The 26333-nt window shown below is 40.3% G+C and overlaps 1 protein-coding gene across 1 annotated transcript in view; it reads left to right on the top strand.

Annotated features, from left to right (window-relative positions):
• Nucleotides 1-26333, top strand: part of CA10 (carbonic anhydrase 10) — a 565541-nt gene that overhangs the window by 247418 nt on the left and 291790 nt on the right. Inside the window, exon 3 of the mRNA XM_062175200.1 lies at nucleotides 10345-10487. Coding sequence (XP_062031184.1) covers nucleotides 10345-10487 — 143 coding nt within the window. The remainder of the gene's footprint in view (nucleotides 1-10344; nucleotides 10488-26333) is intronic.

Genomic DNA, 26333 nt, shown 5'->3' with positions numbered 1-26333 from the left:
CTCTGTCTCTGTCTCTCACTGTCTGTAACTCTACCTGTCAAGTAAATAAAATCTTTAAAAAAGAGTAAAATTTCCCTTTGAGAGTTTTTTGAGGAAAGGAGTAGTCATTGTCCTCTGTTTCAAGATTGATTCTCAGACATAAACCTTTAGATCTAAAGATCTAAAGATCTAAAGATCTTGTGCCTTCAAGAATGCTTTCACTGACAGATAGCAGTTCCTAGGACCTCCAGTCCCAGCCGATGTCCCTGGTGGCCAGGCATCTTTGGTGCCATAGTGATAGTGGGGAAAGAGAGCAGACTTTTTAGTCAAAAACCTTGATCTTACACATTTCCATAAATGTTACTACACTCAAAAGAGCATAGCACTGACATAGGACTATACCAATGTGGAGAACATTCTAGAACAAAAGGAAACCAATCTAATATATATGGAAAATTACCATATGATAAATATGACATTAAATCTAATGGGGAAAGACAGTTTAATAAATAATGGTGAAATTATTCACCATTTATCTGAGACTCCTGTCTCATAGCCTGCACAAATATTAGACACCAAAATATTTTAAAAATCAAGTTGCTAAGAGTATAACAAAAATATTTTATAAACCTTTAAGGAAAATGTACAACCTATAGTTGTGAAGGTCACCTTAAATAAGATAGAAAACTTGGAAACCTTATAAAGAGAAACACCAGATGTGAGTGTTGTTACATAAAAGGTTAAGTGCTGGTTGGGACATCTGTGCCCCATACTGGAATGCCCGGTTTTGAGTCTGGGCTATTCTGCATTTCCAATCCAGCTTCCTGCTAAAGAGCCCAGGAAGGCAGCCGATGATGGCCCAAGTGAGTTGCTGCCACCTACAGGGGAGAGCCAGGTACACCTGCCAGGCTCCTTGCTTCAGCCCAACCCAGTCCTGGCTCCTGCTGGCATTTGGGGAATGTACCAAGGGATCAAAGACAAATTCTTTCCCTTTCTCCTCTCTCTATTTTCCTTCCTCCCTCCTCCCTCTCTCCCTCTCCTCCTCTCTCCCTCCCCCTCTCTCCTTCTCTGTCCTCTCCCTCTCTCACCCCTCTTTTCCCCCATTCCCTCTTTGTTCTCCACTCTCTCGTCCCCTCTTCCTCTACTTCTCTGTCAAGAAGGGACATCCATGGTGTAATATTTCTTGAAACAGAAAGCATGTTTATAAAAATTCCCTCTCAAAATCCATGTAAGTGTGTCTATTTGCATGAACATGATGGCAGATGACAATGATGCCCAATACACAATTCACAGTGCTGACGTCAGGGCCAATGCCGAAAGGAAAGAGAGATGATTGCTTCTTGCCTTATATACCTCTGTATTGTTTTACCTGCTACTATTCCGGAATTACTTTGTTATTTATTTATTTTAAAGGAAGAAATTGATCCCAAATTTTAGTTCCTTTAGCTACCAAGTAACCTTGGAAAGTCATTTAACTTCTAAGACTTATTTTTCTAATCTATACAATAATGGAAATATTTCATAGAATGGCAAGGAGGATTAAGCAAAATACGTGAAGTTTCTTGCACAGAGATTGTTAAGTGGTGGGTGATCAGCAAATGAAAATACTCCTTCCCTTTCTCTTCACCTTCAATTGATGTTTTTAGCATACAGATCAGTCACCATGCAACCACACAAACAGGAGGACAAAGCTGCTTCTATACAGATGGACAGCCTGATAACTTCCAAAAACTGAAATCGTTTCTCTTTAGAGCTAAAGTCATCTTGGATGACATGTAGCATTCACTCCCTGCATTCATCAAGACATTGAGAGTTATGAGTCTAAGAAATAATTGCACATGGTTCATTAGAAGTAGGAAATTAAGTGGCCTATTCTGTGACCTAGACTCGCTTCAGAGCTCCCTGCTCTGAAGTCCAGCTGGCTTGTGTGGGCATCTGAGAGCTGCCACTCCTTCCCCCTGTCTCAAGCCTTCACCCTCTTTCACCTCTGCTCTGGGAATGCTACAGAGGTAGGATCACAGCATGGACGATCCTGCTGTTCTACAGCACACTTACCTTACCTCTTCTGCAATGCTTATTAAATAATTATTATGAAATCTATTATATTATACTAGACCTTATAAAATATATTTTCACTTAATCTCTCCCAAGGACCCTGTGAAGTAGTTGTCTCCATCTTACAAATGGGGTAACTAAGGCTATAGAAATTTAGCCACCTGCTCATGGTTCCATGGTAACGGTGTGATAGCTCATGATTTATCTTCTATGCAATAACTAAGTTGGAGAAGTCCAAGGATCTAGTGTGTCTTAAATTCTCTGTGTATAATAGCAATTCAGATTCCAGGATAATCCATCTCAGTTGGAAGGGCTTTCTGTATAAGCAAATGTTTCAGTGTTTTAACGAGATATAAGACTTTTATGTCTTGCAGCAGTGCTGCTTCTGCTATGAAAGCTTATGCTAGCACTTGAGAAAAGGATGAGAGTCAGGTTGATCCCCTCTCTGCCTTTAAGTGCTAATGTACACATGCCTTCATGGTAACACTTAGCATATAGTGTTTTATTATTTTATTTTTTGCCAGGCAGAGTTAGAGAGAGAGAGAGAGAGAGAGAGAGAGAGAGAGAGAGGGGTCTTTCCATTGGTTCACTCCCCTAATGGCCACTGCTGCCGGTGCTGCGCTGATCCGAAGCCAGGAGCCGGGTACTTCCTCTCGGTCTCCCATGCGGGTGCAGGGACCCAAGCACTTGGGCCATCCTCCACTGCCATCCCGGGCCACAGCAGAGAGCTGGCCTGGAAGAGGAGCAACCAGGACTAGAACCCGAGGTGCCAGCACCGCAGGCAGAGGATTAGCCAAGTGAGCCATGGCACCGGCCCTCATGTCTTGTTTTAACTATTTGTGAGGTTCTCTATCTTTCCACCGTACTGAGTGTCCTATGAGTGGGAGCATTTGACTTTTCATTCTATCTCTTGTATGTTGGGCATGGCCAATTAATTTTTGTTAGATGAATGCACAAATGAATGATTATGAATTAAAATGCATATGTGCACCTTTTAATAAGTCCCAGAGTCAGAGAACGGGAAGTCCTAGTTAGAAGCCTTCCATTTGCTAAGAATCAGAGTACTAGCAATGGAAGAAGAATCCAGCAGCAGAGGAGTTAGCTTCATGCCCAATTCCTTCTGTGAAATACATCTGCAATCAGAAAGGGGCAAAAAGCCTGCAGCAGTGGGTATTTTAAACATGCTCATTAATAATGGCTCAAAGTGGAGATTTATTACAGTTGAGAATAGAGGAAGGGACAGTAAATCAGCATTGGTGAGGGAAAGAGCGAGGGAAAGATATGAATTCTTATTTAAAATGTATTCATATGTTTTATAACCCCGAAGTAGAGACTGGTATATTGAAGTGGAAGGCTTTATTTGTAGGATTGAACTCACTGTAGATATGTTTTATGCCAGTATTCATTTTCCCAACTTTCATTTGCTTTCCTTTGGCCAAAAAGTTGGAGACTTAGTTTATTGCTCAAAAACGAGAAAAAAATTGCCTTAGCAGAATCTCTTCGTGAAAATATTCTTTGCTTCAAGTGGTGACTTGTAAAGCACTCGGTGGACCCTACAAAAAATGCTATTTTATTAGCACACATGTGGAAGAGAATAGTTTTTAAAACATTCAATTAGTTCTGCCTTTGAGGTAGAATTTAAACACACTGATGCAATAGGATTAAATTCATGTAAAAATCTATGTCCCTTACTGTTGCTGGGAAACCAATTCTTCTCTCATTCAACTGTTCTAAGGCTGATCAAGCTTACTCTTGGCTATCATCCAGCCAAAGAAGATACATACACACTTTTAATTCATGAATCAGACCATGGTACTTTACATCAGAGGAAAAGGCAAACTGCTTCATGTAGTCTGTGGAGCCCTGTGTCTTCTGTCCCTCGTCTACCTGGCCAACCCACCTCCTCTCACTAGTCTGATCTGGTCCAAACACTAAAGTCATCTGCCTTCTCAGTCCCTTAAGCACCTATTATTCTCCAACAATATCCCCTCCTCTTCCCTGCCTTGAATTCCTTTTTCCTTGCCTGTCCTCTCCAGGAACACTCCCAGTCCTTTCAGGGTCTACCATATTTCCCTTCCAGAGAGACCCACCCTTGACCATTTGACCTAAGTTGTGTCTCCCATCTATGCCTTATTCTGTAATGAATTATCATGCCAGTTATCTCTATGGTGTGCTTACCAAAAGTTTTCACTCTATAGGTAGACATCTATAAACTTGTTTATCTCTTGTATTTCCTGATAGACTGCAAGATTCTTGAACGGGAGCCCTGCTCACTTCATTCATTATTGACTTCCCAAAACCGAACATAGTTGTTGGCCTATAGTATTTGATTCTCAGTAAATATTCGCTGCTTTAACTCGCAGTATCAAACACAATGCCTAGTCTATCATAGGCTGAGAGTAAACACAGTTGAATTAAGTTTGCTTTGTTCCCATATGAGTTAGCAAATTCACATAAGCTGTTTAAGTTCATTCCAAGTACCTAATGCCCTGCCCACAGCAGCACTGTCTCTGCAAATTCTACCGACTCAAAAACAGATGAGGGGCTGGTGCCATGGCTCACTAAGTTAATCCTCCACCTGTGGTACCAGCATCCCATATGGGTGCTAGTTCTAGCCCTGGTTGCTCCTCTTCCAGTCCAGCTCTCTACTGTGGCCCAGGAAGGCAGTGGAGGATGGTCCAAGTGCTTGGGCCCCTGCACCTACATAGGAGACCAGGAGGAAGCACCTGGCTCCTGGCTTCGGATCGGTGCAGCGCCAGCCATAGCGGCCATTTGTGGGGGGGGGGGGGTGTGAACCAACGGAAGGAAGACCTTTCTCTCTGTCTCTCTCTCACTGTCTAACTTTGTCAAATAAATTAATAATAATTAAAAAAGATGAATAAGGAGGAGGCCTAAATACATGTCCTAACTTGAAAGCATCTTTTCTAGGATAAAAATGTCATCAAGGCAAATTTTAACTCAACACTGGACTTGATTCCCTTGGTTCCTTGCTGTTTTGATCTGTTTTTTTGTTTCGATGAGAACTTTGTTGTTTTTGTCTGGTGGTTGCCAAAGTGGGTTAATAAACTAGTGCTTTTTCTGTTTCAGCTGTTTGAACAAATAACTGATAGGTTTTGCTTTGGATTTGCCAAGCTTCATGATTTCAGCAGCTGAAATCACAGAGTCACTGAGCATCTTGCATAGCTCAGTGGACCCAGAGCCATGAGACCATTTGGGATTTGTTGTTTATGGTAAGAATGGCAGTATCGCCATGGGGAAATGTTTTGGCAAGATAACTCAGAGCTGTGATGCAGCCACTAAGTTCCATTGTTTAGGCTCTGTGAAAATTAATTTGCAAAAATATTCAAGTCTGTTGTGTGTTCTAGTTTATATGTAAATTAGAAGACAGTGTGACAAGGATGCCAGGGATGATGGAATTCAAACATTTTTCAGACCAGTTTTACATTAATTAGAGTTATTCTTACTCTTTTGATTTATTTACAGTTTTTCTCAAAAATAAGTACATCAATCAAGCTAGAAGACACAGAATTAGCTAATAAGCCATAATAACTGATGCCTTAAAAATGAAAGAAAGTTTAAAAATCTGATTTATTGGAAGCAACATGGAAACTAAAAGAATAAGAAACAAATAGTTCTTTTTTTCCAACTTTGCTGTCACCTTTATTTGAAATTATCCATGATTTTCTAAAAAAAAAATCCATTAATATAAAGAGAACATACCTCATGCTTTTCATAGACCTAATTCTTTTTTTTTTTTTTTTGATAGAGTGGACAGTGAGAGAAAGAGAGAAAGGTCTTCCTTTACTGTTGATTCACCCTCTAATGGCCGCCGTGGCCGGTGTACCGCGCTGATCCGAAGCCAGGAGCCAGGTGCTTCTCCTGGTCTCCCATACGGGTGCAGGGCCCAAGCACTTGGGCCATCCTCCACTGTACTCCCGGGCCATAGCAGAGAGCTGGCCTGGAAGAGGGGCAACCAGGATAGAATCCGGCACCCCAACGGGGACTAGAACCCGGTGTGCCGGCGCCACAGGCGGAGGATTAGCCTGTTGAGCTGTGGCACTGGCCTTCATAGGCCTAATTCTAAGAAGATAACCATACATCCCTCCCTCCATCTCACTCTCCCTCAGTCCCCCTCCTTCCTTTCTTTTTTACTTTAATTTTTGCAAAAACATAATTCAATCCACTCTATAATCACAGGCTTAATGCAACACTATCCATAATATTCAATGAGTAAAACATAGAAAGTTAACAGTTCCACAGGAGTCTAAACAAAGGCTAAAAGCAACAATGAAATCACAAGAAATCAACAATGCACTTTGGAAAATTAGAACTAGAAGCAGTGCCACAGTCCTCTAACTCCACCTCTGCTCACAAGGGTGACATGGGAAGTCTATAAACCTGAAGGGGAATGTGGTGGAGGATGATTAAGCATCAGAACCTTGAGGATGGCTGAGCGTCCTGCACAAACCCAGGGGGAGAATTTTTCATGCTAAATCTTAGAGCCTTGTATCCATCCTTACTCTGCACATCAAAGCAGCCACTCACTCCCATGCCTCAGTAAGCACAGGCGCTGCATGCCCTCCTGTTTTCTTAACCATCATCCTAAAGTGCTTCCCTAAAACCTAGATTGTGCCATATCTGCAGAGCTATTTCAGGTCCATTTGACACTTGAGTTTCCTGGACTTGTTTCAACATCTTAACTATTACTCCAGCACATTGTTCTACTTTTAACAGCATCAACTTCTCCTTGCATCTGGTCTGAAATCCCAGCCAGTCCAGCTGACCTCAGGACATTATCCCAGGAGCAGCTCTTCATGAATGATTTTCCCCATTGAGTCTCCTCAGTGCCCTGCAAATGGGACACAAACACATCCTTCTTCAACTGACCTGTAACCATTTATTTTTATCCAGGTTATTCTGTCTCACTCTATAGTTGTATCACTTTTGAAATCTCAATTTTATTTGGAATAGTTGATTTTCAGAAGTTTGAGTTGAGCCTTTGCACTTGAAATATATTGCACTGGAAAGTAGGCATTAATGTTCCTCTTGATTTACCCAAAGAGAAATGATAGCAAAGTCTAGCAAGGGTCAAGGGGTCAATTCACTCTGAGGTTCCCATGCTACAGTAATATGCTCTTGTGTCGAGCCTGCTGGGGAGGAAGGGGGCTGTGCAGCACTGGACACCTTGAGATGGGGATTCTATTCTTTCCTGGTCTTCCTTGCCTCTAACCGGCTATGTCCCCTTGGGTCAAGGGCTTTGCTCTCTGTCTCTATGGCCTTAATTCCAGGAATGCATTTAGATCAGATGATCTCTAAGGTGGCTTCTAGTTCTGAGAGGTGATTCATTTGTGCTGATTTAAAATCAACATCCCAGTGAGGAGCATGTGTAGCTACCCCTTCAGGAGTGGAGCCCCTGAGATATGAGGCTGAGCAGGGAAACTTAGTTTTCTTCAAATGGCTGAGCAGGTGGTTAGAATTAGAGACACAGGCCTTTCTAGCAAAGTGGGGATATAAAACCCCCAAACAGTTTGTCATACAGGACCCCTTGCTCAATAAAAGTGAAGGCAGATGTTCGCGTAACGTTTCCGCTGTTTGTAGTTTTGTGGAGGGAATTTTGTTGGGCATGAAGTTTATTGGTAAGGCACAGGAGCATCTGCCCACCCATGTTGCCGCATAACAGCAGTTTTACAACCCATTTATGGGGGTGGAATTATTTTTGTTAATGATTTTCACGGGAGTGGATTAAATGCAGTGTTACAGTACCAGCTGTAACCACTGTTTATCATGGAGCTGCCATCCAGGGTAGGCCCATTCCCACCCCCATTAGACATTCGTTGTCAAAGAGCTTATTGTCTTTGTATGTTTTAGAGATAAAACAGGCTGGATCAGTCTCCTATTATTGCTGTAGCAAATCATCATAACTGGGTGGCTTTAAACAAGGTAAATGTATCATCTTTCTGTTCCGGAGATTAGAAGTCCAAGATGATTGAAAATCATGGCAACAGCAAGTCTGCATTCCTTCTGGAGGTTCTGGGTGCAGAATTTACTCCCCCAGCTTTCCTAGCACCAGAAAATAACCTGTATTCCTCAATTCATGTCCCTTCTCTCCATCTTCAAGGCTGGCACGTGTTTGTGGTCTCTCCTGTCTGACTTCTGTTTTTATCCATACATCTTTGCACTGTATCTCTGACTCTCCTATCTCCGTCTTTGCAGAACTCTTGTAATAATCTAAAATAAGCTCTCCATGTCACAATCCTCAAATTAATCACATCTGCAATGAGCCGTTAACATATAAGGTAACACATTCACAGGTGAGGTTGGGATGTGGACGTGTTTGGAGAGGAGCCAGTCGTTCTTCAGCCTACTACAGGCACCATAGCGACCAGCCAGGGTCCAAGGGATACATGATTTATCTACGTTCATGTGGGAATCACTGACAAAAAGAAATAGCAGAATGTCCTGAGGGAGACATTGTTTTTCATAATAAACTTTAAATGATTAGGGAGTAAACACAGGATTAAATCAATGATTGAAAAACGAGAAGTTTAGGGAAGATAGAAGCTTATGTTTTGAAACGGCACTCTTAATGTACAGTTCTCTAGGAGGTACATCTAAAGATGTTAAGTGACTTGCAGTGATAACATAGTTCACACAACAATAAAAAACAGAAGAGGGCCAAGGAAGCACAGGGACCAATGTCCTTGCATCTGTGTTTCCTCTTCTCCCTCACCCTTCCTTCCTTTCTCCTTCTTGTAACTCTGGTTGACATTTTGAATATCATTAACAGCTAGAAATCCAATTTAAACTTTTTTAAACCAAAGGGAATGCAGCCATCAGAGATGTGTTTGCATAGATTAAACCAAATTTAGTGTATTTCACAAAGAGGTTCATCTTATTTTGACATTGAAGTATTTATGTAGAAATCTAAGGAACTTGTATGTAGTTCTTCTACTTTTGCCCAGCAGTTGCACAAAACAAACGAAGGAGTCATAGAATTTTGCATTTAAATAGGAATAGATGTACAATGTAGCCTAATTTGTCTCTGAATTGTCTGCCTCTTTTAGAGTATCTTTGTCAAGTGTTGGCTAGTCTCTCTTGCTGCCGTTTTCTCTGTCCATGTTATGGGCATGAATGATGGCTGCTGTAAATTAAAAATGCTATTATTTTTGAGTTCCTGGGAGAGCAAGTACATTTAGAGTTATGACTTGATTGTCATTCTCATCCTCTCTAGGAGTAACTCCCAAACTCCACCATGGCAGGGTCAGGTGGCCTTCACCTGTAGTCACATAACATTCTTGCCTTAACCTCCCCCTGCACTAAGGTCTTTGCCCTTGTGTTTATCTGCCTTCCTTGCACTTCAACCTAGTCCAGTGCTAAGACAGGAGCTCCCTGTGCCACTGAGGACTGATGAGGCAGGGAATGGCTATATGATCTCAAGGACATAGGCTGGACACATGCAGCCAGAGCCTAGTGGAAACGCTGAGAAAGGCAGGAGAAGGCCACAGGTATACTTTCTGATTTTCAATGACGTTAACTTAGTAGGTTGACTCCCTGCCTCCCTTGTGCTGCTCACTTCTTGTAAAGAAGAAAAATAGGAGTGGGAATTGCCATTAAACTGTATTCTAATAGATGTTTTAATGGGACAATGAAAATGAGCAGTGGTCTCCTGTGGGTATTTGCACTCAGGACTCAGCGTCATATTTTCTCCCTATACTCTCACTGAGTATGTTATTCAACTGCTAGAATATTATTAGGTTAATGACAGTGATGAACTCAAGAAAGTCAAGTTGCCAAACTCCTAGCTGGCTTTGATTGAGAGTCATAAGAATAACTCCTCCAGCTTGGTTTTGACAGCTCTCAGGAAAACACCCTGTATATGTTGAATGGCATTCCTTGAAAAGCTTCAAATACCTTCTAAAAAGAACAAGGATGATTCTCATTTTATCCCTGCCAATTAGGAAGGCAGATATCAACTCAGAAATTGCTAAATATTTGGTATACTGCAGACATGTTAGAAAGACATTGTGGTTTAAAACTGATGTCAGCAATAAAACATCAGAGTTAACTGTATTTGACAAAGAGGCCACAGAGTAAGTGGACCTGAAATTAGAGAATCTGACTTAAAGAGATCACGAAGGTTGGATTTGGACAAGTTGATTGCGATTCAGGTCAGGAAGCCATCAGAGCAACACCCAGGGATCCTCATAAGTGGGAACATTAGGTGGCCCTCTTTGATTTTATTATCTTTGTCCCTTAGCTCTTTTTGCATTGCTCTCCCAGCCTAATTCTGTAACTTCATTTTATTTCCAGTTCCTTCTTTCTGGGGATTGGTGAACTCAGCGTGGAACCTGTGCTCTGTGGGGAAACGGCAGTCACCGGTGAACATAGAGACCAGTCACATGATCTTCGACCCCTTTCTCACCCCCCTGCGCATCAACACTGGGGGAAGGAAGGTAAGCGGCCATGTTGCTTCCATCATGAACTTGAGGATGGGGGTGGCGCTGCCTCTGAATGCTGATCCTCCAGCCTCAGGCCCTGCGTCAAGTGTGGCTTTCCACCTAGGAATACCACACACCTCACGCCTGCTGCCGACAAACATAACTACATCTAAATTGTGTTTTTTCTCCCTGGCCAATCAAACTCACATGCTTGTAATTAGTCTACACCCCTGGAGGTTGCCTGAGGTCCTATCCCTGGCACTCCATGAAGATCAGAAAACAGTTGCTTCTCTGGCATATCATGCTGGGACAATCCTTCCTTGGAGAAACTTTTTACTGGGCCTTCTTTTCATCTTAATGAGGTGAAAACAAACAAAAAAAAATTAATGATTGTAAAACCAGACGTTTACCATCCTGGGAGGAAAAACAAAAATCACCTTAGATGATTTATAAGAAAATCAATAATTAACCTTCCTAGGGGTGTCTCACTGCACAGAAATGCTGAGCGATGCTTTGTGCAGCTCACACCTAATTCCCTCCTGCCCTCTCCTCCTGCCGTGATGAGCTCCTCCTCCATTGGTGGGAGGGCAGAGTGCCTGTAGGGTGTTCTCATCGCTGGAGTCTAGCATTTCGCTTGCTGGCTCATTTCTGTTTGGCTACTCTTTACTGTGGAGTGGGTTGTTGAAGGCAGGAAACACACACATGCAGAAAATTGTATCTGAAGGTGATTTAGCTCTGTGAACTCAAGAGGAATGGAAATCTATTTGTGCGGAAAATTGTGGTTAAAATTATAGACGACCTTTGTTATGCTGGCAACTGATTCTCCAGGTTGTGAGCTCACTGGGCTCTGCTTTCTCTCCCTTTTATACAATTTGTTCACCATGCTTACCTCAGAGTTTCTAAGTTTTTTCCGCCTTTGATGTATTGGGGTCTGTTTTCTGTTACCATATCACTGTCTGTCTGTCTGCCTCTCCCCTCTTCACCCTCTGCCCACAAAGCCAGAAGTTGTCAGTGACTTTGACTGAAGTTAAAATGTAGGAGTTAAAAGATATTGCACATGATTGGGATCTTACAGCAAAGTAGTATTTGTGTACTGTTTTAGATACAAGCTGAGATGCGTTTCTATAGAAAGGTCGTTTATGGGTCATTTAGTGTATTGCTGTCATTCCATAGGAAACTAAACTACGCTAATTATTGTTTCATGTTCAATTTTGTTTTTGTAAATCTTAAAATGAATTTGACATGACTTCTACATATACCTCTCTATGTGAATCATTCTTTTAAAGTAAAGAACATGTATGAGTCCCCTGGTCAGTATTTAAGAAGGAAAAGTTGCAATTTTAACTAAATATTCAATCATCTTTTATTTATTTTTTTTAAAGAAGTTATTAGGGAGTTATTGCATTCTGGGCAAGGGGAAAAGCAGTTATGAAAGAAAAAAACCTAGGACAGATTGAGGTTTTGTACTTGAGTTCTAGAAATTCCACTAATGCTGAAGCAGAGAAACCTAAGAGGGCGTGGCCATGGGATGTTGGAGTAGATGGCAAAGGCCAGGTGCTGGGCTGTGTTGAAAAACTGTATCTTTTTCCTAACAGTTAGGGCAAGCACTGCAATGGATCATAGGTAAAGTGTACATTGCAAGTGGGATGGAAATGATGGTAAGGTAACACAATTAGTGTATAGATAATAATCACCTTCTGTTAGACCATCTTCAGTGAAATTTTGATGTGGAAAAAAAAAAGGCAACTTCTTTCTAAAATGAAAAAAAGAGAGAGAGACTGGGAGATAACCTGGTGTTCAAACTCCCTCTCTTGTTATGATTTTTGCTTGTTTATTTTGGGGGTCTTTTTTACCCCAAACCTGGTGTTCAAACTCCCTCTCTTGTTATGATTTTTGCTTGTTTATTTTGGTTTTTTTTTTTTACCCTTTCAATTCAGTAAAATGTGTCTGATCCAAATCAATTTTCAAATGCACTGGAGTTGGGATTTTGGAAACATTTACTTTGACCATGTAAATATTTATATCTGGCATGATTTGTGTTGTCAGCGGTTTGAAGAGCTGAGAACTATTTGATGGTTCACTTTACATTTATGAAAGGTGGCAAATAAAATATAGATGGTGGTGAGATAAGTAAACCAGTCATTGAATGTCTAAATGTGATAGACAATAGCTAGATTGTGTTTGTAAAGTTTTTAAAGGTGATGATAATGAGTTGAAGACTTGCTTTTCGAGTGAGGATTCAATCACTGCTCAAAATTTAGTTTTGTCTTAAACACTCAACCTAAAAGGTTTAAAAACCACGCTGAGACACTACAAGCGGGTTAGGTCCTGGAGACTTTGGACAAGGGACCATATTTCAAAGCCTCAGTTGAAATGGGTGTCAGTGAGTTAAACACACCTAAGTAGCTTTGTGTTTTGTGTCCTATTTTTATCCATCAGCACTATTCTTTCTGTCATTTAAATGTATCTTATGCACAAAACCATGAAGCATCTCTGTGGCAGCCCCTGACTTGTGTTACTGCAACTATTTGAACACATTTGACTGTACATAGGCTTACGTGATGGAATAAGGACTTTTCTTAGCTTAGACTAGGGTTGAAAATCATACCCAACACAAAAGTAATAATGAATAGTAATGGAAGAAAATGAAAGTGTACCATGTCTTGGATATAATTAAAAATAATAGTGTTCATTTTTACCTAAAAATAAGTTAGCTCTTCTCAATGGTAGTTTTTAAGAAATGTTTGTTTGGGTTTCTTGTTGTGGTTATTGTTGGAGCAGAGTAATATTTAACCTGTCTATATCTGGCATACAAGACGCTTAAGGATAAAATCTAGAATGATTGTGTTTTTTCAAGAACACACCCTTAAGGTTGAGCTGCATGTGGATGTAAGAATCATACCTTGAAACTAACGTCCCACTGTTGGCCTTATTAAACTTAACTTCCTATATTCTAAATAGTTTTCAGCCATTTTGTTCATTCTATATAAAGTTACCAAACCAACTCAAGTATAAAAAAAAAAAGGGGGCCAGGGGCATGAAGGACATAATTCTTTCTTTATGGCTGCATATTACATCAAGTTTCCATATATGGGAAGTTGTACTATGATAAAAATGATGTTTTACATGGAATTAAGCCTCGCTAGTATTTTGAAGATTGAGAATCTTGTTATTCATTGAACTTTCAGAAATTGATTTTTCTTTTTTTTTCTTACTAGCATTTTTGCTCAGAACAAAGTGAGCATATGCAGTGTGTTTGTGTATATATTGTAATGTGCTAGTCACATAAGTGAGCTTCTACGTCATTTGAAAATGAAAATATACAGTGAGGAAGTTGCCCCAGAGTGAAGTATGCATGACATCCTGTGATAATTTTGTGATATGGCTGTTTGCACAGAGTATCTGTTTCCGGTGGGCACTGGAGGTTAGTTAAAGGAGACCTTAGTGTTCATGGAGCAGACATGGAATGTAGAAACTTCTCTGCTGTTCTAAAATACTGAAAAGGAGAAAAATTTTTAAACCAAGCCTAAATTCTACTTGTTGCTTCTACCATTTACAAAAAAACCGTTCTGTACCTTCCTCAGCTTTTAACCCTTTCAATAAAATACACATCTCAGTAGTTATGGCATGAAAATAGCTAAAGATATGCTAAATATAAAAGGTAGAGATAGACATTGTGACATATTGTGTAAAGCTACCGCCTGCAATGCTGACATCCCATATGGACACTGTTTAGTGTCCTGGCTGCTCCACTTCCCAATGATCTGGGCAAACAGTGGAAGATATCCAACTGTTTGGGCCTCTGCCATCCACATGGGAGACCCAGATGAAGCTGCTGGTTCTTGGCTTTGTGGCCCTGCCTGAGCTGTTGTGGCCACCTGGGGCATGAACCAGCAGATAGAAGATATTCCTCTCTGTCTCTCTCCTCTCTATAACTCTGACTTTCAAATAAAATAAATAAATCTTAAAGGTAGGACCTGAAATTATCTACCTAATGATCCCATTTTCATTTTGAAACCATCGATGATCATGCATAAATGAGACACTGGATTTAGGGTAATACTGTTTTTTTCTTTTCTAAAATATCTAAATTTTTCTATAACATACAAGCATTAATTTAGTAATCTGAGCAACACCTATTGTTTTTAAACATATCCAGCAAAAATATACTTGGAGTTAATCAGTGTGGTAGATAAAATAATGACCCTACCAAAGATGTCCTCACTCTCATCCGCAGAACCTGGAAATATATCCCCATACATGGAGATGTGATTACATTAAGGATTCTACAATGGGGAGGTTCTCCTGGACTGTCTAAGTCAGCTCATCATAACCACAAGGTCTCTAAGAGGAAAAGACAGAGGCAGGAGGGTTGGAGAGAGAAAGGAGACAAGAAGATAGATGCGAATCTGAGTAAGGCAGGACCATGAGCCAATGGACACTGGTGACTTCTAGGAGCTCAAAAGTGCAAAGGAAGTGATTCTTTCCTAGAGCCTCCGGAAGGCAAGCTTGCTGCCCAAAGCTTGATTTAAGTCCAGCAAGGCTGGTTTCAGATGCCTGACTCTCAGAATGTAAGAAATCCGTGGTCTTTGGCCACTTGTTTTATAATAATGCATCACAGTAGGAGGCAAATGAAATGAGTAATGTGAACTTGGATATGATAGTGGTCTACAGACTGTCACAAATCATTGTCAAAGCTTTTAAATGCTTTCAGAAAATTATATCCCGAAATCTCCTTTTGCCTGTACAACAAGAAAAAAATTCCCAAGAAATCTAATCACAGACTCGTAGTATCTTAGATTTGTGACAGCATTCTAGGAAGTCGACCAGAGCCACTTTCGGCTTGTATGTGCTCCTTTCCCATCTCTCCCAGTGTCCTTGATATTTCTAGGAATTCTAAACAGAGGTTTCTTCCAGTGGGCCCTGTTTGGACTCTGCTGCAAGTATTTTTTTTTTTTTTTCTTTCTTTTTTTTTTTTTTTTTTTTTTTTTTTTTTTTTTTTTTGCTTTTACTACTTGAAAGGGTACGGTTTAGTGGAATTTTATACATTCACAGTGTTCAACCATCACAACAATGAATTTCTGTAATATCCTCACCAGACTCATTGGAATCCTATAGCCATTAAACACAAACTCCCCTTTCGAACCCTTCTTCAGTCCCTGGTCACCTCTGTCATTCATTCTGTTGCCTGCTCTATGTAATGCATGAAATTGGAATCATGCACCATTTATCCTTTTTTGTGTCTGGATTATTTTTGGAGTGAAAGTTTTCAAAATCTATTCTTATTGAGGTATGTGTCTGAACTTAATTTTGGTTTAAGGCTGAATAATAACTGTGTCTTCCATGTTTTATTTGTCCATTCATCTCAATGGACACTTGGGTTACTTCTGTCTTTTGCAATATTGAATAATGCTATGACTATTGGCGTACAATTATCTATTTGAATCCATTCTTTAGCTCTTTTGCATGTATAACAGGTTGAAATTGCTGGCCCTGTGGTAATTCTATGTTTAAAATTTTAAGGAGTTTCCATACTATTTTCCATAATGGCTCTAACATTTTATATCCCCACCAGTAATGTGAAACAGTTCCAATTCCCCCACATCTTTTTTTTTTTTTTTGGACAAGAGCTATAAATAATAAATCTTTAAATGTCAATTCATTCATATATTTCTTGTACTCTATATATTACTGTGTATTAAGGAAAACGTATTTGTCTTTTTGCTACTGGCCTATTTCACTAAGCATAATGGTCTTCAGTTGCATCCGTTTTGTAGTAAAAGATAGGATTTCATTCTTTTTTTTTGGGGGGGGGGTGCTGAATAGTATTCTAAAGTGTATATATACCTCAATTTCTTTATCCAGTCATCAGTTTATGAATATCTGGGTTGATTCCATCTCTTTGCCATGTAAGTTGAACTACTGTAAACATGGAGGTACAGATAATTCTTTCATATGCTGGTTTCATTTCCTTTGGGTAAATTCCCAGGAGTAGGAAGGCTGAATCATATGGTAGATCTATTTTCAGATTTGAGAAATCTCCATACTGTCTTTCATAATGATTGTAATCATTTACGTTCTCACCAACAGTATATTGGGGTACCTTTTCCCCCAAATGCTTACCACGTTTGCTATTTTTGGATTTTTGGATGATAGGCATTCCAACTGGGGTAAGGCAAAACCTCATTGTGGTTTTTATTTGCATTTCCCTGATGGCTAGTGATCCTGAGCATCTTTTCATGTTGGCCATTTGTATTTCATCCTTTGAAAAATGCCTGTTCATATTTCTCCACATCTTTGATAACTTTATGTTTTGACTTTATGATAGCCATTCCATTTTTGTGAAATGGCATCTTATTGTGGCCTTGATGTGCATTTCCCAGTTGACTGACAGACTTAAGGGCATCCTCCGATATAAACTTCAGGAGTGCAGCCAGTTCCTGGTAGAGAGTAGAAAGAAGCTCTAGGATCTGAAACGTCTGGGAAGAGGCAGGTGGTAGAAATAACTGACATTGGGCTACTGGCATAGTTAGAGATACAAGAAGTTAAAAAAAATAGATACTGGCTGCAGAAGACAATGCATTCATTTTAATAATCTCAAAAAAAAATTCTTATTTGAGTTTATGCACAATAGAGGCCAAAAATCAGGTTCTCAAGGAAAATCCTGGGGTCCTTATCTACTGTTGTCATTAATTTCCTTTTAACTTCAGAATACTTGGAGCTCCTGTCAGACAGTCTCAGCAGGAGACATGGAACACTTAAATTACATGAGTCATGGAGACTTTAATAGATCATTTATAACCAGCCCTGGTGAGGAGAGTATGGGGGGAGTGGCTAGCAGAACCTGGAGAGGAGCAAGCTGCAGGGAGCAACACCTGACCCACACTGAGGGAAGCAGCCAGCTCAGTGCCACCTATGGGGATGGAGCCGAGAAATAAAGATCCCGACTGCACTCCTTTCCCTCTCCTCCTGAGTCTAGCTCACATGGGAGAGAAGTGAGAAACCAAGACAACCTATAGACTCAAATGGAAGACATTCACACAAAGCTGAAGGTGTATCCACAAGACCATTTCTGTACTTGGTGGAATTCATTGTTACTTAAAAAATTGGATACAGACACTTCAGCCCAGAGAGATTGTAATATTTAAGAAACTGGATATACCTCACCTTGCCTTGTGATCTGTGCTTTGGTCACAGTATGCCCTTATCTGACATGCCTCAGGATTTCCAATCCCAGCCTCCATGATTCTGTTGATGCCTCCTCCATGAAACACCTGCGGACCTCTTTAACTGACTGGAAATCTCTCTTCATTTGGCTTCTAATGTACCTTACTTATATTTCTGCTGGGGCTTGAGCCTTAATCTATAGTATGTCAGCCTTATTATTCCTTATAAGAAACTATAGATGTTAGTCCTTTGACCAAGAATTCCTCAACATAAATATACTTTCATACTTTTTATTTCATATTCTTGGAGCAATCTATGATAGTATTTGTTGATTTTATTAAACTGAAATTATACTTGGGGAAGGGCATTTAGCGTAGCAATGAAGATGCTGGTTAGGACACGTGTATTCCTCTTGAGAATACCTCAGTTTGATTCCTTACTCTGGCTCCTGATTCCATCTTCTTGCTAATGAAGGCCCTTGGAGTTAGTGTTGATACCTCAAGTAATTAGGTTCTTGCAGCCCATGTGGGAGACCCGGATTGAGTTCCTAGCCTCTGGCTTTGATGCAGTCCTGGTTGTTGTAGGCATTTGGGGAATAAGCCAGCAGATGAGATAGCTCTCCCTCCTACCTCTTTCTCTCTCTGTGTATCTTTTAAATAAATAAACTTTTTAAAATATTGTTACCATTTGAGGTAGCAAAAATGTAGGAAGCCCTCTGATTAAAAGTAGCTTCGATGTCAATTAAATCTTCCACTAAAACTGCTCTTTAGAGATTGTAGTTGTTGTGAAACATTGAAATAAGTTGAAAAACTAAGGAATGTGAATAGGTTTCATACTTAAAATTTTACTCATTTACTATTTTTAGACTTCCCCATGAATCTCAGAACAGACTTTAGTTGACCATAATTAGTCACTGTCATTCACCACATGTCTGCTTTGCTATGTTCTGAAACCTTGCACTTGTGAGACATTTATATTCCTTCAAGTAATTTATGATGTATTTAGGGAAATATTATAGGTACTCAGGAACTAAATGGCAGAAACTGCTTAAATAACTATTTGAGATATTAATGAAATAGATATTAAAGAAGCGGTGAAATGATTAATTAGCAAATCAGACATTTTGTCTTTAATTTTTAATGGAGTAAGAAGTCGGTTGAGTTAGGCTTTATGGAGGTGCTAGGATGTGCACTAGCATGGCAAGTAGGGAGGGTGAAATAGTTTGCATGAAGATCTTCAAGTGTCAAAGGATCTGGGTCGTAGAAATGTTGAAAAAAGGTAAATGTAGGTCCACGTTGTCATCCAAGTATGTTGCTATGATGCTGATTTTTGTTGGTTAACTGATGTCAAACCTTTGTAAATAAGTATCTTTACATATGTGGAACTCATTAGCCATCTTTAAGCACCATGAGTCTTTAAACACAGAAACTCCAATAAGAAAATTGTATGTATAACCTTATGCATATTTGCAGATACAATAGATCCTTAAGAGATACAGCAGAAGTGTATATAATTCTCACTTCTCTGTATTTTGTGGTTTGATAAGTTTCTTGATATTATTGATAATATTCCTCCTCAGACACAAGCAGCAAGTGACATGTTTATTTGTGTCTATTTCTAACCAACAAGGAAGAGTTTAGCCTTGTGGAATGGACAATATCTCTGGGAGAAAGTAGGTATGGTACCTTAGAAAGTATAGTATCCAAGGTGAAACTAAAGAAGAAGGATGCTTGGTCTTGACAGATCTGGATATGAAAACTTCAAAAGGCAAATTTTTTAAAATGATACTTTAAAATAGAGATATGATCTCATTGCCTCGTGGAAGATGACTCCAGAGGACTGGGAGCTCTTAGAAATGAAATTATGATAATACAATTACAAATAATGATACCAGAGAAAAAGAAACTGGTAGCAGCTAAAGATGTGAATGTGGCTGCATGGGGAGTTTTTGCGAGAAATAATATTTTTAAATGGCTCATGAGAGATGTGAAATTGTTGCCCACAGCCAAGGATGAGGACAAAAGGAGAAATGATTGGTAAGAAATGGTTTTAGAGAGTCTAAGGCCAAAAATGAACTGAGTCTTCCAGAAAATGAAAGAGCTTTTAAAAGTTATAGTTTGAGGAAGTAAGAGCAGTTAGACAATCTAGACCTTCCATTTGAGAGAAAGTAGATGCGCACACATGAGCTGATGCAGGACCTGGGTTTGGATTTCAGGTTTACCACCAACCAGCCACAGAAAAGAGTTTTAATCTCTCTGAGGTTCAGTTTCCTCATTTTTAAAAGGGAAATCTTAATAGTAGCCATTTTGTAGGTTTGTGGTAATTATGTGACCCCCAAAATACTGTTACTAGGCTGGCGCAATACAAGTTATTAGGCAAGTGACTGGCAGAGTACATGTTCAACAATTGTTAGCTACCAACAGAGACGGTGCTATTTTGTTAGTGAGAAAACGTAGTTTAACTCCCACTTGAACTTTTTTTTGGTCAAAGAAACCATTGTTCAGATTGGAGTTAGTAACATGCATGTCAAGAGGTGAAGTTATTGCAGTTCCTTGGATGACAGAAAAAGGATTCAGAACCATCTTGGTAGGATTCCTGACCCAAGAGTTTGAAATTGTGGAGGCACAAACATATAGGATTACTTTCCGGTTTCTAATATAAAAAGTTTCACAGATTTAGGCTACAAGAACATTACACATGAAAAAGCAGAAGGAGTTAATGGATAATATGCCCCAGATGAGCAAATAGCACAAGGAAGTTGCCAGAGATGAGTTCAGCCTAACCGCATAGTTTCTAAGATACACTCATGATAAGTGAGGCCATGGGTAAGACTATTCCCTTCACAGAGGAGACAGCATCTGGGATATTACAGTCAGGTTCCCCAGCGCTGATGGTCAGATTAACTAATGGAAAAGGCATTGGCAATGTGAAATACAGAAGAAGAGAAAAAAGTGATGAGGAAAAAACTCATAATGTTCTGTCATCTAAGGATCTAAAAAACATTTTTTTAGGTATCTGAAAGGAAAAGATGATATGAAGTTGTTAGGGCTGCCGTCTATGTATTCCTGTCCCATACAGCAGCTTCAGACCCAGGCAACTGGCCTTGATTTTTGGACCAAACTTTAGTTCAAAACAGAAATGGGATCTCTGTGGAAACAGATTAACCTATTTCTGTATTTTCTGAGACCAGATTGACAGGCACTGAGGGGCACTTGAGATTGTAGGGCATGCTCGAGCCACGGGTGAGAGCTTTGGCTTGACGTGCAAACCCCTTTTCACCTTGGAAATTATTTGATTCTATGTGAGAAGTGGTAGAACAGAACACATGGAATATATTTGCTTGGGGCTGACTCCAGGATGAAGATTTAATAGGATATGAGCCCTCTTAAAGGAAAACACACTGTGAATCACTAGCATTGACTTCTTCTCAACATCTATAAAGTTATTGCTTGGAATTTTGGATACAGCGCTCTTTCTCCTTTAGGACATTTTGCTCTGAGTAGCCATAATGAAGAATTGGGGGCCAGTGAATCTTACAAGAAAGCATTTTGATTAAAGATAAAGAACTGAGGCCAAAGGAATTGTGTCTGTACCGTGAGCAGGGCTTTTTGCAGGGATGAGAATGTTTCCGTGTGTGGTGGTGAAATGTGATGAATGATCAAGCAGCATGAGAAGGACTGAGATGCTGTATTCTGAGTTGGGAAACAGATTCAATGCAAAGGCTTCTCTTGTGGGAAGCAGGTTCTCATGCTCTGTTGCCAGCCATAGATTTGGGCCAAGGATTACAACTCTCTGACTTGGCAGTTCTTTGCAATGTTTTCCTCTTGATATCATCCAGAAAATCAATGCAGAGTCATTAAGCAGCTCTCCCAAGAAAACACCTGCTTATTGGCATTAGTGTTTTATAAGTGCATCTACCCCTCCCTCATGCTGTATTCTTCCTATAATATTAGAAAAAGACTTTGCTTGCATCCCCTGCTTTTTGTTATGTCCTTATCCCTATCCTTCTCACGTTTCTTCCTTCTTCATCTCTCTTATCCTTTTATCCCTTCTCCAAATTCCTCCAGTCTGCCCTCTCCCTTTACTGCTTTCTGTGTATCTTCTCCTCTTCCTCTCCTCCCTCCTTCATTTGGACCTGAGTACGTGTGGCCATGACCTAATTTTACAAACTACTTTGCAGTGAGCTTCTTCTCTCAAGCAGCCAGGACAAACGGTTCTGCCTCATTTAAGAAGATAAAGCTAATGGAGAAACTGAGCAACAACAGAACAGTCAAATACTCCAGAGAAGGTTTTGATTTTCATATAAAAAACTGGTATCCATTGTACACTTTCTCCAAGAAGACTCTGAAATCAATTCACCTTCCTTATAAGCCTGATCATTTGGCTGGATAAACCAGCAAAGCTGCCCTCTGTGAACTGCAGATGCTGAATCTTAATAAAGGGATATTATTGCCAGGAAACCAAGTATCTTTGGTCTGGAAATTAAAAATAAGAAATTTCCCCACCACTTTGGGGGGAAAATCAGCTACATTCTGTTTGAAGGACTGAAGAAAATGCTCATTTTATTCTAAATGCTCTAAAGCAAAAGAACTAGATTACAATTAAAAAACTGGACTAAAAATGTATTAATGGGAATCTATATGGCATAAACAATCGAACATCTGAACAACTATAAGATTTAATTTTTCCTATGGAAATTTAATGTCAAATGGAAACAACTTCAATGATGCTGCATGAAAGATTAAAAATAACTGTAATAACTGTCTTTTTCCAGTATCACATATTTTTAACATTTTAGAATGTAGGTTTTCTGATCCTTTCTCTGTAGTGTACCAAGGCCAAACTGTGTGTAATGTGAGTATTAGCCTAACATCTTTTTTTCTTTTTGAGTAAACCCAGTAACTATTCAGTAAGGCAACTGTTTTGTTAATGTTAACATTGCCCGCCTAATGTTCTGAACAGATTATGTTCCTGTCTCTACTCAGATCTTCATCAGATAGGGCACTTAATATGTTATGAGTCTGCTCTGGCCTTAATTCTGAAACACACATGTTCTGAACCATACACAAAGCACATCTGGTATTATATGACAAAGTTACATGACCTCAATGGATGAAAACTAACATGCCCAACAGATTGGTATGTCCTATCCCATAGGCACCTAACAAACTGGCAGCATCTTACTTGCCTGAAAGTGTTTTCTTCCACATTTATATGAAAAATATTCTTCATGTCACATCTAAAGAGGAGAATTCTTTCTAAATTTGCATTTTCCTCTAGAATATTCAGAAAATAATTTTTTTAATTGAGAAAAACTCTTTCACTTTTCATTTTTTTTATTTATTTATTTATTTTTTTTTTTTGACAGGCAGAGTGGACAGTGAGAGAGAGAGAGAGAGAGAAAGGTCTTCCTTTGCCATTGATTCACCCTCCCATGGCCGCCACGGCTGGTGTGCTGCGGCCGGCGCACCGCGCTGGTCCGATGGCAGGAGCCAGGTGCTTATCCTGGTCTCCCATGGGGTGCAGGGCCCAAGCACTTGGGCCATCCTCCACTGTACTCCCTGGCCACAGCAGAGAGCTGGCCTGGAAGAGGGGCAACCGGGACAGAATCCGGCACCCCGACAGGGACTAGAACTCTGGTGTGCCAGCGCCGCAAGGTGGAGGATTAGCCTAGTGAGCCGCGGCGCAGGCCCACTCTCACTTTTCAACCATGTAGCTATTTTTGCTAACTTTTCAACTTATGCCAGATACATTACTTGGACTATGATGAAGAAAATGGATGCATATTATATATAGCAGGTTGCTATTTAATGTTCAGTTTCTAGGTATGTTTGAACATAAAAATCAACTTAATGCTAGTAAACTCCCAAATTGTTTATTCTGAGCTTGTGAAATTTGGATAGAATAAGATGTTGGCAAAATTGCCGGTTCAAAGTAAGTGTTGTATCCCTCTTTCCTAGTCTGATGCTATCCAATCCCAGGTTTAGGACCTTAAATGGGGACTTAAAAGGGAAGTACACATGATTTTCTGAAGAAGTAATCTCAGCTGAAAACGGCCAGGGAATTCAGCAGTTTAGCAAAGAGAGGAGTTCAACTGGAGTTCAGCTGTGGTCTGATGGCACAGGGACTACAGTGGTTATCATTCTCTCACCACCTTTGGGGGACTAGGGAGCCAGCGTTTAGCACCTCCTAAGGGAGGTGTAACCTCCTGGAATTCCCATTCTCATATTCCTTGTAAAGGAGCCAGTTTAGGCTAGCTTTCATGAGTCCACCTTGCACATCTGTTTCCAGCTCTGCATTTGATGCCATCAAGTTGGCAGCTTGAAATCCACAATGAGAGTAGTATTTTTGCTACAAGAATCTGCAAGTGCTGCACATCAGAGCATCTCCTTGGACAGCCAGGTACCATGGCTGAACACCAGCCAGAACACCCCTGCTCGCATAGCTCAAGGGCACTTTCCAGAAAGGTGAGCTGATTGCAGCCAACACTGCTAACTGAGGCACCATCCGGTGGCCTAGAAAAGGGGACCCAAGGGAGCCTATGGCTGTAATGTCTTGCATTCCAAAGCAAGTTTTAGATTTGTTATAAATGTTTATATTGGAAATGACTCCAGTGAGCATGGTTTGGCCTTCTGAAGAATTTCTCACACTGTACTGCTTGGCCCTGTATTCCATCCTCCCCAAGCCTGGGTGCCACCGCCTGCCTTATAATCAGGGAGCAGGAGAGCTCAAATGTGATTAAATGAGACTCCGACTTTTCTTTAAAAAAAAAAAAAAAAAAAAAAAAAACAACAACAACACCTCATCCTAACTTCACTTTTCATGCATCTTTTTTTTCTGTGCTTGCCTGCTGCAAGACCATATTCCTCCTGATGACATTTTGCAATGGTAAGGTTGACATATAGGCATGGTTTATGTGCAGTCGATGCCTTGGCAATGTCCTCAGCTTCTTTACCGGTTTAAGCGTCCACTCTGCAGACCCTGGGCAGTCCTGGTCTATTTCACAGCATTAGCCACACTCTCCACCAGCTTCTTTCTCCACATCACTGTATTTCCAGCAGCGTGGCCCAGGACACTGCAGATCTAAGCTGCAAACATGGTCAAAAGTTCAAAGTGAGGAGATAGACAGGAGCTTTTAGGCTTTCCCAAGTAAGTGATCCTTATTCTACATATCGCCTTTCAATGATCATTTCACAGTTTCTGGGTCCAAAGGTAAGATTTTAAAAAATTGGATTGGGAGTGAGGAAGTAACCCTGTGCCAGCTTTGAGTCGATGCTGTTCAATCAATTCTAAGCATTACTAGCATTTTCCTCAAGAGTATAATATACGACAACTGCCAAGCTTTCCTTTTGCGATTACAAAAAGGACAGACACTAGAGCGAGCCATATTTCAGCACTGCGGGGATATAAAAAATGAACTGCTAAAAACGGCCCAGGAGGAATGAATAGCAATAAGACATCAATGTCATCTGTGTACTGATTTGTGATGAATTTCCAAAAGGCTTAATGGTATGATGCTATGATATATAAGGGCTTCCTGAAAGTTAATAACGTCACGTTATCCACTTGGAAGAAGGTAATGGGGAAAAGTAAGTGGTCACAGATAATATAAAAATAAGAAACTTTATTAATATAGTCTAACTGTTGTGTGTGTCCTACGCTGTAGCCCTCTGTTATTAGAAATAGAAAATTAAAGGGATTGGGAAGGCATGAGGATGCTAAATGTTATACAAACACCCAGGACCACACCTTGATAAGGCCTTTAATTTGCCTCTTACTGAGCTGGATCCAGTATGACTGAAGAGAGGGGTGTGTACACCTTTTTTAGGTGAATTCATAACAACCAGAGCCCTCTGATGAAGGCGTTCAAGTGGGAGCAGCCATCTGGACAAAGTCATTACCCTCGCCAGTTATCGTGTGGTCTGACATTTCCTACATGGATTGTGTGCTTGAAACATCAACAGATATGAGGCCTAGGATCTTGCATAAAGTTGCACCCTTTAAACCTGTCTTGTAGGCACAGTGTTCACTGTGGCTGTATCAGGCTACTTCTGGCTAGCTGCAAGGTGCATGGTACATGGGCTTATCGAATAAAAAAAAAATAATGAATGAGTAGAAAACATGGTTCAGATCCAGAAATCACAAATAGATAAGAAAGGGGGGGCCAGCACCACAGCTCACTAGGCTAATCGGCGCCGGCACCCCGGGTTCTAGACCTGGTCGCTCTTCTTCCAGTCCAGCTCTCTGCTGTGGCCTGGGAGTGCAGTGGAGGATGGCCCAAATCCTTGGGCCCTGCACCTGCATGGGAGACCAGGAGAAGCACCTGGCTTCTGGCTTCGGATCAGCACAGCGTGCTGGCCGTAGTGGCCATTGGAGGGTGAACCAACGGTAAAGGAAGACCTTTCTCTCTGTCTCTCTCTCTCACTGTCTAACTCTGCCTGTCAAAAAATTTTTAAAAAGGGGAATTGAACTAAATATATTTAGGACTTTATCCACTTATACATATATATTTTATCTCATTTAATTCCCGCAGATAACCCAAAATGGTCAGTTGTACAGACCAGAGCACAGAAATTTATACTTGTTAAATAATTCACCTGGAGTTGCGGGGATGACAAGAAGCACAGCAGGATTTCAACCTTAGGTTGTATGACTCCAAAACTATTCCTGGCCAGCTTATGGCACTGAAACTGA

This window comes from Lepus europaeus, chromosome 18, assembly GCF_033115175.1.
Source record: "Lepus europaeus isolate LE1 chromosome 18, mLepTim1.pri, whole genome shotgun sequence".
Classification (NCBI taxonomy): Eukaryota; Metazoa; Chordata; class Mammalia; order Lagomorpha; family Leporidae; genus Lepus; species Lepus europaeus.
This window is presented reverse-complemented; position numbering and strand designations above follow the sequence as displayed.